The sequence below is a fragment of the Saccopteryx leptura genome, chromosome 1, assembly GCF_036850995.1.
Source record: "Saccopteryx leptura isolate mSacLep1 chromosome 1, mSacLep1_pri_phased_curated, whole genome shotgun sequence".
In the NCBI taxonomy this organism is placed as follows: Eukaryota; Metazoa; Chordata; class Mammalia; order Chiroptera; family Emballonuridae; genus Saccopteryx; species Saccopteryx leptura.
The window spans coordinates 30,887,022-30,900,248 of record NC_089503.1 but is presented as its reverse complement, the minus strand read 5'-3'; the positions used below and the strand labels follow the sequence as shown (position 1 = coordinate 30,900,248).

Genomic DNA, 13,227 nt, shown 5'->3' with positions numbered 1-13,227 from the left:
TGGAAATGAATAAAGCAGACCAGAGCTAGTGTGAGGCTGGTATTGGGGTTCATAGAGAATACAGCACACTGGAGGGTGTTTGTCCTATCCAAAGGGGAATCCATCCCTGTTTGAGTGGTGTCATGAGAGAATGAAAGTCCAGAGCAGCCCACTCTTCTGACTTCAAAACAGAACAGAACAAAACAACAGAATTATGTATTTTTGTGTGAAATCTCTCTATATCTATAGGCTTACTAATTAGAAAACTATAATAATGTGCAGGCCAAACATAATCTATAGGTCCCTAGTATTTAGTCTAATTTAACCTCTGTGTGTGTGTGTGTGTGTGTGTGTGTGTGTGTGTGTTGCTTTAATGAGTTTAAGAATTTAACACTATGGCCAGATCTTACATACCACATTCTTTAAAAAATTAAGGAACATTAACATGTAATGGTGGCCTAAAGAAGAACTTTAGCTTTTTGGTTTGTGCATAAGATGATCAAAAAGTCTTCAGGAGAAAAAATATCTTTGATTTTGAAGTTTATAATTTTCATAATTTTTATGATTTTCCGATTACTCGGTAACGACATCATTGTTCTGCCTTTCATCTACGCATGGTCAGATGCACATCACAGAAAAATACTAAAGAGACGAACACATGCCAGCACTTGCTTTATTGAATAAGAATCAGATGAGTGACACCAAATGAGACACAAATGAACTAATGAGGCATGATATGTTTACAATATTCTTTGTGAGTTGTCAGGTTGCTACTGTAAGTGCTAGTTCTATTATTGTTAGCATATAAAAGCTGTGTCTTGATTTATAGCTTTTGTTAAAATTACATTATACTACTTAGAAGAAGAAAGAAAATGTCTCCAGAAGTTACTGTCACTTGAGAATATTTATTATTATTTATAATGACATATGGCTATGTTAAAAAAAAAAATGTCACACAGGCACTTCAGATGCTCTGGGAAAGGAACACATTTCAAAGTATTAATATATACCCGGAGTTGAGGTACGTCTTGGTCTTCATTGCTTTTTTATTTTTTTCCTTAACAGAGACAGAGAGAGAGTCAGAGAGAGGGATAGACAGGGACAGACAGACAGGAATGGAGAGATGAGAAGCATCAATCATTAGTTTTTTGTTGCGACACCTTAGTTGTTCATTGATTGCTTTCTCATATGTGCCTTGACCGGGGGCCTTCAGCAGACCGAGTAACCCCTTGCTGAAGCCAGCGACCTTGGGTCCAAGCTGGTAGGGTCTCGAACCTGGGTCCTCGGCATCCCAGTCCGACGCTCTATACACTGCGCCATCGCCTGGTCGGGCTTCATTGCTTTTTAAAAAACAAAATGTAGCTTCACAGTTCATGAGAAGCTCTAGTTTTCCAGTTTCTGCTATTTTGCCTCCAACTTACAGTAGATTTTGCTTCTCAGAAAAAAGCAAGTTGCACTAATGAAAGGAAAATGATCCTCATTTGCTCAGGGATGCTTTCTCCTGTGCATCCCTCCTTCTCTCTCTCTCTCTCTCTCTCTCTCTCTCTCTCTCTCAATCTCTCTCTCCTTTCCCTCCTTTTTAAATAAAGTAAACCTCATCCTTTTTTGGAAATAGCTTTTTTTTTTTCAAATTACATTTTTAATGTTTTAGATTTTCCTCTCTTTCCTTTTCCATACTCTGTTCTCCATAGGCAAAAAGAACATCAAGTCCGGGGCTTCAGTCCTACCCAGTTCAAGGACAATGCTAGCCAGAGTAGGATGGAACCTTCAGTGGTATAAGACCACATCAGTGCTAGATTGAGTATCCACTCAGCTCAGGGAGAGCCTGGCTGTGAAGCACATGTTCATCAAGTGATCTGTAAAATCTTCCAAAACACCCGCCATTTTGAACTAAACCATGGACCAGCTCCCCCGCTGAGATTGGTCTTCCCTCACCGTTCCCCTCTCAGGTAATCACTTACTGCTTATCCATCAATTTGATTTTTTGTTTTGTTTTCTTTGAGCGTTTTTTTGTTGTTGTTCTTTTTAAAAATAACCACTGAAAAATAATTAACATACAATATTTACAATATTATAAATACTGTACAATTGATAGGTATATATTTAAAATGTAAAATTTGCTGTTTTGAAACATGTTATACCTGCTAAAGCATCAGAACAGTCAAGATAATAAACATATCCATATCCATCACCCCCAAAAAATCACCCCCAAAGTTGCCTTGTATTCCTTCTCTATCCCTCCTTTTCCTCCCTACCCATCTTTTTATCTCTGAACAATGACCTGCTTTCTAGATTAGTTAGCATTTTCTGAAGTTCTATATATGTGGAATAAAACAATATATACTCTTTTGGGATTTACACCTTTCCCTAAATATAATTACCTTGAGATTCACTCATAATTGTTGCATATATCAAAAGTTCATTCTTTTTTATTTGCTGTGTAATATGCTCTCAAATAGATCTACTATAACTTATTTACCTATTTACCTGTGGATGGACATTTATCGGGTTGTTTTTAGTTTCTACTTTTGGCTTTATAAAACTGCTATGACTATTTGTGTTCACGTCTTTGTTATGACATATGTTTTCATTTCTCCTGTGTAGATTTCTAGGAGTGGAATGGCTAGGTAATAAATTAGATTCATGTTCAATATGGAAAACAGTTTTCCAAAGTGACTCTGAACCATTTTATATTTCTCCAACAAAGTCTGAGTTCCAATTGCTGACATCCTCACCAGCATTTGGTATGGCCAGTCTTTTAAGCATTAGACATTCTGCTACATATGTAGTGGTACTTCACTGTGGGTTTATGTTGCATTCCCCTAATGATTAATGATGTTGCACATCTTTTCGTATGTACACCTTCCTTGTTTAAGTATCTGTCCAAATAATTTATTTGCTCATTTTCTCAAGATATGCACATGTGAATTTTGCAAATGTACACTATTTGCAAATATTGTCTCCTTGTATGAAGTTTGTCTTCTCATTCTCTTGATAGTGTCTTTCAGAGTAGAATTTAAATGAGAAGAGGGGAAACAGAGAGACAGACTCCTACCTGTGCCCCTACTGGGATCCACCCAGCAAGCCCCCTACCAGGCATGCTCTGCCCATATGGGGCCATTGCTTGGCAACCAAGCTATTTTTAGCACCTGAAGTGGAGGCTTCAGGGAGCAATCCTCAGCACCTGGGGCCAACTCACTGGAACCAATCAAGCCATGGCTATGGGAGGAGAAGAGAGAGAGGGAAGGTGTATGGGGAGGGAGTGGAGAAGCAGATGGTCGCTTCTCCTGTGTGCCTTGACTGGAAATCAAACCTGGGTCATCCACACATCAGGCTGACACTCTACCCATTGAGCCAACCAACCAGGACCAGAATTTCTTAATTTTAATGAAGTCCAATTTATCAACTTATATTTTTGTGGATCAAAAATGTCTTTCTTAATATAAGACCATAAATATTTTCTCCTATGTTTTCATCTAAAGTATCTACAGTTTTAGATTTTAAATTTAGGTCTGTGATTCTTTTTGAGTTAATTACTCTCTATGGTGTGAGGAAGAAATCAAAGTTCATATATATTTTTTACATGTGAATATGCCAGTTGTTTCATCACCATTTGTTAAAAAATCCTTTCTCCACTGAATTTTCCTTGGATTTTGTCATAATCAATTGACCATGTATATGTATGTCTGTTCCGGGACGCTCTGTTCTGTTCCATCGATCTAAGAGCACACCAATTTTAATCACTGTGATTTTATAGTAAGTCTTGTCAAGTACAATAGGTCTTCTCACCTTGCTCTTTTTCAAATTGTTTTGACTATTTTAGGTCTTTGACTTTCTACACCAATTTTAAAATTAGCTAGACAATTTCTATAAAGGAACCATACTGTGGTCTTAATTGAGATTGCACTAAATAAATAGATCATTTGAGTAGAACAGACATATAACAATACTCAGTCTTCCAATCCATGAACACACTATATACCTGCATTTATTTAGGTTTTCTTAAACTTCACTCAATAATGTTTTGTAGTTTTCAATGCACAAGCTTGCAACATATTTTGTTTGATTTATCCTTAAGTATGTCACACTTTTGATGTTATTGTAAATGGTATTCTTAAATTTCACTTTCCAATCATCTATTGCTAATCTATAGAACTGTAGCCAATATAGGCATGTTAATCTCAAGCTCTCAAATTTGAGAATATATTTATTAGCTCAAGAACTTCTTGTAGCTTTTACAGGATTTTTTTACATGAAAATTATGTCACCTGAAAATACAGACAGTTTTACTTATTCAACTCTTATCTAGAAACCTTTGCTTTCCCTTTCCTTCTTACAAAGGCTTAACATTTTCATGCAATGCTGAAGAATAATGCAGGGTAGACAACCTTATCTTCTTTCTGATCTTAGGGAGGAAGCTTCAGTCTTTCATCATAAGTATGTTAATTGTAGGTGTTTCATAGATGTCCTCTGTCATATTGACAAAGTGCTTTTTTATTCAAGTTTCTGAGAGCTTTCATTAGAGATGGATGTGTTGACTTTAGTTGAACGCTTTCTCTATATCTATTTGGGTATGCATATTATTTTTCCTGCTTAGCTTGCCAGTGTGGTGACTTATATTGATTGATTTTCAAATATTAAACACATGTTGCTTGCCTGGTTATCGTTTGGTCTTGTCATTATCATCACAAGGTGACTCTCAATATGGCTCCAGTTGATAGCATTGACTCTGCTCCAGACATCTTTTATCCCACTCCCCAGACAGCGCCACATCAAACTGAGACTTGCTTTGGGTTTGTTTATCCTTCTTTGGGAACTGTGTGCTTAGGATGCTACTAGCTTTGGTTGGTTTGTGCGCTGCCAAGCTAATGTCTGTGTTTCTCGATTAATGTACCCTACTAATCCACTGAGATATCTGTGGCTATACTTGGCAATCATTGGCAATTGTCTGACTAGCCTTTGACATGCAGGCAGTGTAGTATTGTGGCTAAGACTAAATTATAGAGTCTGACTGCTTATGCTTACATTCCTGCCCAACCACTCAGTAGGTATGATCTTGAGCAAATGATTGACTTCTCTGTGCCTCAATTTCCTCTAGTATAGAGGTAACAATAACAAACCTTATCAGTTTGTTGTGAGAATTAAATGTGACCATATCATCTAAAGAAATTAGGATAGTGTTGGGCTCAGAAATTAATTGTTGCTAGAGTACAAGATATAGCAAGAATTTACTCAGGTGAATTTGACTCTGTAGAACATATTCCTAATCATTATGTGATATTCTAATACTTGTTGGACAATCTGTTTTGAATACTGGAGACAATTCACCTTCTGTATTAGTGGCTAGGCTAGGTTCTCTGGTCTTTAAATGCCTTGGTTCTGGTTTCATCCCTAAGCACAAACTAACTGCCTATCCATCCAGAAGCAGTTGGGTAATAGTTTTCTAAGTCTTGAAGTACAACAGGACTTATTTTTGTCAACACAGGTGAAATCAGAAGACAAATGAGCAAGGAAAATGAAAGCATCTAGAAACAATATTTCCAAACTGTTGAATATAAATAAATTTTCTTCCTCATAGCTAAATTTTTTTTAATTTATTTTTAAATTTTCATTTTATAATCTCAAATCAGGAAAAAACAAACAGGACACTTTTAGTGCCTTGTCTTACAAGCTAGTGATATTTTGTTTCCTTGACTTTTCTTTCACAATTCAATATGATACATTTAGAAGATGGAGGAAAGGTTAGGAAAACACACAGAACATTACAGTTTTTAATTAGCAATCAAAATAGATATAAAGTAATTAGCTCCAATAATTATAGTGTAAAGCAGCAGCTTGTCAGCAACATAGGTACATATTGAAGGCCAACATTTCGCTTTTCAAAATGTCTACGGAACACTCCCAAACTAAGTGGGATACGTTTTTAAGTTGATTTTAGGTTAGAAAAATTAATAATGATACTATGAACACAAGTTTAAACACCTGATGAATATTCCATTTAAGCCAGGCAGCTCATGACCTGACTGCTCAGATATCTCAAAATTAACATTTCCTGTTTTGAGCTAAATAACGTATAAGTATGACCTTTTCTGAAGGGTTAATTTATATCCTTCTAGTGATGTTCCCTCAGTGGCCATGACTCTGATTGGATGACCAATAGCGAGGCAGCCCTGAGTAATCGCTCGGCTCAAGATCATCCCAGCCTTCCAATGAATAGAGAGGGGAGAAAGGTCTAAATAAGTTAAAAGAACCAGAAAATTCAACAATGTGTCACAAATAGTGAGGTCATTATGCCTGAATAACCCTGGATATTAACAGTTGCCGAAAGTGAAACACTACCCACAACTTAGCAGTCAGTGAGCCATGCTCAGAATCAGTGATCTTCCCTGTCCGACAAGGGTGGCATTTTATAGTTCAGTGCAAAATAAAACAGACTTTGATATCTTCATATGTCCTTTTCTCTGTGCATATTTCACAGTGCAGCGATTTGGGGTCCATCACATGTCACTTGTTATAACTACAGAGCTTACTGGAAATATGTATGCACGGAAAAAAAGTGCAGTGAACTGAAAAAGACTGAAACAAATCCTTACCCTTCCTACCAATTTAAAGTTTTACTCCAGGATTAAATACCATGGGTTAAACATTTTAAGGTGGTTTGGGAACTGCCTTTGTTTTAACTGTTAGAATTCTCTAATAAGGAAATTGATTGGGCATATTGTCTGACTAGCCATGTAACAATTTTCTTAGTGAATCAACTTAACATTTTAAATAAACGACAACTGAGGAATTTATTTACACATTTGAGAATTTGTGGCAGGCAAAATTCTCCATCTTAACAGGTAAAAAAGATTCAATTTTTTTTTAAAAAAAAAGAGAAAAAACATCCAGAACATCCAATCTAAAAATATTTTCAAAATTGTTTTCTTGTTAGCATGTCCTTTTTATTTCTCAGTGTTTTGTTGTGTGGGAAAGAAATAGATGATGACTGAAGAAAACTATTCTTTGTTAAATTTTGGTTCTAATAAGCACTGAATGGAACCCTTGTTTGATCATGCTTCTCCGTGCAGGAAGTGACCTGCTTGGGGGTGAGGAAAGTGTCACCATTTATTAAGCACTTTCTGGGTCCCAGACACTATGCTTGACCTTCACACATGCTTTCTCATTTAATCCTCACAGTAACTGTGCAAGACAGGTGTGACTAACTTCACTCTATAGACGAGGTGGCGGTGGCCCGGTGCAGCTGGGTAACTTTCCCAAGCTCGCACCAGCCAGTCCGGTTCTGATCTAATGCTAAAACCCATACTTTTTTCAGTAAGCATTTCAATTATTTTTAAAATTTTTTCCAAGTACAAGTTTTTCAGCATCATAAAATTCTAGAAACAGATACCACAGAATTAAAGAATTTGAGATCTAGGAAACCCTGAGTCTAACTCTTCAGGCAAGAAGACTACGGTTCTGACTGAGGTCACGCACCTGAACTCACACAGGTGTTCAGAGGCAGTGCTAAAATTCAAGTGCTTCTACCGTGCTCCTAAATTGGTCACAGACAGAGCGGTGTGCTTTATTACAGTGAAAAAACCTGGGTTTTGAAGTCAGAAAGACCAAGGATCTTTTCTATGCCACTAACTAGACTCAGGTTTTTCAGCTAGATAATTAAAACCTACACAGTTTATATGAGGTTAAATAAAGGTGGATATGATGCCTAAATATAGAACATGCTTAATAAAATGGTATATAGTATTATTAAATCAGAAACAAAATACAACTTTAAAAGGACTAGTAGTTAGAGTCTCCAGGTTGGAAGCAGATTTAAGAAATATCTCATTTAACCTCTTTCAGCCTTGTTACTTAAAATGAATAATAGTTTTTAGTACCTTTATGCCTTAATTACTCTACATATTTGTTTTTAACTCTCAGAGAATCTAAAAATAACAATAAAGGGAAGTCTAAAATTTCATTTGAGAAAAGAGTTTCAATCTCCTCTCCGCAACCCCAAACTAAGCAGCAGCAAACTTGCCCGGATGACTCTACACCACGGAAGTACTAAGAAGAAGCAAAGTCAGTCTATAGTAAGGGGACTACAGAAGACACAAGAAGGTGGATACCAGCTGCACCATCTCTCTACAGACATAAATATTTGGTGGCAGTCACACAACATATTTCAATAGTAAGGGGGGGGTCAATAATATGTTCTCAATTTAAATTAGATCCAAAAGTAAAATGATAAAGTAAAAAAATTAAGTAGTGCTGATATGTGAGTATTAATGTGTATTTTATACTCAGAGATTTCTTCTACATTGTCCTTACGAAGACCGTGTGCTGTCATTATACAGAGCTAATCCACCAGGCTCTAGGAAGCGCAACAGTGAAGACAAGGAGTAGAAACAAATGACCTCCAGACACATCTCATGAAAATGGTCAGTCAGCCTGTGGACTATCCATAAGCTCTATTCTGGGTTTAAATCTACTCTGGAGTATAAACTAATCAGCACATCTGAAAGTGAACTGAATGCTCACATGGAGATCTACAGAATTCCTCTGCACCAGACGAACCAAGTGCAGAGAAGTAGCATTCTTAACGGGCAACAATTGCTCATGCTTTCGCTTGCATGTCGTGTGCGTGAGCAGTGGGGACTGGAGCACGTGGTGAGCTGGCGAGCATGGGCAGTCACTCAGGGAGAGCAGACAGTCTTGGGTACCTTCGTGATCAGCCACACGCTGGCTGCAGGCCACAGGGTCGATGGCACCTGCTGACACCCACTGCTCACTTCACTCTTTGAGGAACCCCACTTCCCAATGGAAACTGAGGCATAAAGGATGAGATTGGGATCCACCTGCACCATAAGAACAAGAATGCTTTTTAAACTTAGAATCTGAAAATGACCTTTCCTTCATACACTTGCCCAAAAATAAGTTATCCTGGAACATTACGTTTCTGATAGAGAGGGCTCTTTTGAAAGAGTAGTGCACAATTCCATTTGATTCAAATCGATTAATAGTTGTTGAGCCCCAGTTCTATCTAATAGGCAAAGCCCTGGACTACGTGGTGTGGGATATTATAAAATACTCAGTGGAACAGAAGCAGCTTCACAGTTGTTCAGGTGAAAGATGATACAATAACTGATGGACAGTAAGACGAGAATAAACTCTGTGCCCCGTGTACTCACAACTGTAGACCTACTTTGGCCCCACCCTGTATTTTTCCTGCCCTAAAGAAACTCACAACAGTAGAGACAATGACACACACACGCACACCTGCACACACACAAATTTTGTGTTAAGTTCCAGATGGATGATTAAATAGTACTCTAGATATTCAAAGAATGGTAGGCTTATTTCTGCTGGAGCCACAAAAAGTGGAGTATCGTGAAAGAAGTGACGTCTGCACCAGGCCTGAAAGGGTGAAGACAGTTGGATAGGAAGACTAAAGATTCCTACGAAAATATTCCATGTAAAGGCAAGGACGTTATGATCGATGTACCTTAGGATTTTTTGATAGGCTCAAAAAATAAATTTGGCCAAACTATAGAAGATGTCAAGGGTAAGGCTATGGAGTTAGATGTCAGTAGGGAACCAGTGAATGCCATCAAGCAGAAGAGGCTGGATTACAGCAAATTTTAGTAAGGTTGATCTGGCAAGGGTAGACATAATGAATCACAGAATGGAGACATCAAAGGCAAGGGGAACAGTTGGGAGCCCACACAATCTCCTAAGGATAAAGGGATGTGAGTTGAGACTTTAGTGAGAGTTGGGCGAATGGACAGGAGGGGACTAATTGGGAAGACGCTGCATCTGTGTTTGTGAGCAGATTACATATGTCACAGGTATTGTGCACATTCAACCATTCTTCACTCAGACTTGATTGTCAAATTAACAGGCATTCACATCACCTGTGGGAATTCTATTCCCATTTAATACTGTGTCTCCTAACTTACATGATCACTTTCTGTGAGTTGTCATGCTAAGCTTGTAAGTCCCAATATTTTTTTGTATAGGATTATGGGAACATGCCTGTTTCTGCTTTAAACCCAATAAATGATGTTGCTTCAATACCAATTTAAATCATTTTCTAATACTAAAAAGTCTATTCTGAATCCATACTAACACTAAAATTTTGTTGGGTGGCAAGTTATTTTTTTTAAATACAAAAATTAGATGATAATTTAAAGGGCAATAGTTTTGAAATGTGATCAGACCATAGCAAGAATACAACTAACATATTTGGTAATTATTCTATAATGGAAGATAGCTACTTCTCAAAAGAAAAAAATGTTGTAGGATCCCTACATGTGAAAATAAAAATTTTAAAATACAGCCACCCCACCACATAAGCAGATTTGATTTATAGCTCTTTGAGTGTGTATTCTTCAGTTAGCCAATTGTGGCTGGATTCAGGAGGGGAATCCCCCACAGGTTCTGAACAATGATAAACCATATTCTACTAATCCATCCGCCACAGGACTCAGCATTTAAAGTAACACTCTTACTCAACCTCCTAACTTCAAGTTGCCGTCACACTCAAAACTCCCCTCTGCAACTGGGAAGAAGATTGTTTTGACTGGAATTAGTCAGACAGAAGGAACGTCCTGCCAACTGCTTCTTTGTACAGCACCTGCTGCCAGCGCCTAAATTCTTGTTATCTCCACAACATGGTTTAATCTTTTAACAGTTGGCTTATTGCTGAAGAGCGAAGGGGTCCTTTGTGTCTGTCTTGGGTTGGCACCCAGTATCAACACCATGCTGTTCTTTGAGAGAGACTTTGCTGGACAGTTCCCAAGTGATTCTACGTAGACCAGACACAGCCAGGACCACTTACTCAGCTTCACTTTATGTTATAGAGAAAATAAATATCCTGCCAAGTCGGAGGTTCTGATACACTGAAAACTGACGCTGGCCAGGACGTTTCTCTTTGCAACTTCACCTTCTTTTCTCTTTTTAATTTAATCTGATAGCTTAACTTTAGACCAAACATTGATGAAGGCGGGGAAGATAAAAAAAAAAAAAAAACTGTGAAAATTGGAATTGAGAAAAACAAAAGTGCTCTGACAATCTGCTACATAATATGCTTTGTGTGTGCGTGTGGGGGTGTGTGCATGCACACGCCTGTGTGCGCATGGATGGGGATATGTATAAAAAGCATTGGTGTTAAGACTAGTTTCTAAATACATGCGATCATATATCATTAGAAAATCTTTTTAGGTCCTTTTGAGAATCAAAACAGGACATTCCTTTCTATTCTTTTGAATATTATATACATAACTGCCTTTAAATGACCACCATGATATTGCTATCTGAATAAACTGTGCTGATATAGAAGCTACCAGTGATAAAAATGATGTGTGCACATGCTGGGCCAGTTAAAACTTCTTAATTTTCTTTTTCCAAAAAGTGGAGTAGCCTTCAATATTTCTGTGCAAATTTGAAACAGTAAAGGAACCATGTGTCTTTTCTTACTGATCTCCTAAGAAACAAAACACACACAAAAAAAATTTTTTTCTTGAAAGAAGAAGCTCATAGGTCAATCACAAACCCCATTCTAAACAAGATGTGTTTACTACATAGAAATTTAATAAAATTTTATACTTTTAGTAAAGAATTTAGGGCCAAGTTAAATAATCTGATATACAAATTAAAATCACAACTATAAGAAATGTTCTCAAATCTCTTTCATCCTGTCTCTGATGTTCACTCTTATATTTCCTGTTCTCTGATCTATAGCTGATCAATACACAAACTGGAAAAATGTGAAAGCAGAAAACATCAGTGAGTACATAATTATGCTTCCAAATAAGGCAACTTCAAGATCTAGGGAAGCAGTGCTTAAATACCTTCAGCAATTCATCTAAACATCAGGAAGGTGGGCTCTCTTACCCACCCCTGCTTCCCCAGCGTGTAACTCCTTCTCTCTAGGTCTCTCTCTCTCTCCCTCTTTTCCTCTCTCCTTTCCTCCTCCAACTTGTTTCCTGAGCCCGTTTCTTCTACAGCTCACTTTTTATACCTCTGTGACTGTCTAAATAAACACACTCTTATAACGAACAAACAAAATGGACTTGGGATTTTATTTAAAGTCCTGTCTCCCATTCTAACAGCAAACAGTTCAAAATTAAAATTAAAATTGTGTATTTTCCACAATATATATTATTTGTAGAAAACATTATTTTCTCATGACTTGCTCTCCAAAGAAACAGGACAGTAGGGAATGGTTTGCCTGTCCCCAGCCCCCCTGTGACATACAGAATACTACATTCTGCTAGCACCCATGACTGCTGAATTTACAAGTTAACTTGTAACAAGTATGCCAAAATTCTAAAATGGTAACTTGGTATTTTCTTGTTGTTTTCATATTGAAAATTGTCACTGATGTTCAGATGATGTCTGATCGTACCGAAACTAGGATCAAAATAAGTTTCCTTTTCACTTTGGAAAATATATGACCTGCCAAACTCCGGAGCACATTTTTCTGCTATATTTTCCCATAACCAGGCATCCCTCAAGCTATTCTCCTCATGAATGATTTTTTTCTTTTATATTAACTACCATGAAGTTTAAATCTTATCCATTTCATGGAAACATATAATTTTATTGCCCTTAAACTGGGGCAATCTAAAAATGTCACCAATTTAAATAACAATAGAAAACTGTTGGAAGATGTATTTGCCAAATTGTTCATTGTAGTAGATTTCAAACCTTTTTATTGAAACGGATAAAAGAGCAACAGGTTGTAATTGTCAGGGTTATATCTGTCTCCCACATTTCTAATAGGGATTATAGGTTCCAAATTTTTCTCTGTAGGAAAGGTTTGACTTGTCAATAAGAGATGTGAACAAACGGTAAGGGGTTGGGCACTGATTTCTCTATCTCAAGCCAATTTCAAAACATAGCCATCAAGAATATCGGCTTTTGCCTCCCTCCTCTCTACCCCTGTTGTAATCCTCTTAGTGTCCTCTTGACTGCAATGAATAGCAAGAGTTTACCATAAAATACCCTCTAGATAGCCATCTCCTCTGCCTGAATCTCTCTTTAAAAGTGCTCCTTTTAAGTCTATTAAACTTCTATTACAAATGCAAGGATCACCTCTGTCTATATATTCCAGGGGTTCCCAAACTACGGCCAGCGGGCCGCATGCAGCCAACTGAGGCCATTTATCCAGACTCCACCGCACTTCCAGAAGGGGCACCTCTTTCATTGGTGGTCAGTGAGAGAAGCATAGTTCCCATTGAAATACTGGTCAGTTTGTTGATTTAA

The 13,227-nt window shown here is 37.4% G+C and overlaps 1 protein-coding gene across 1 annotated transcript in view; it reads right to left on the bottom strand.

Annotated features, from left to right (window-relative positions):
- Positions 1–13,227, bottom strand: part of DCDC1 (doublecortin domain containing 1) — a 394,396-nt gene that overhangs the window by 181,405 nt on the left and 199,764 nt on the right. Inside the window, 2 exon segments of the mRNA XM_066360544.1 lie at positions 6,064–6,182; positions 8,682–8,816. Of these exon segments, the coding sequence (XP_066216641.1) occupies positions 6,064–6,182; positions 8,682–8,816 (254 nt within the window).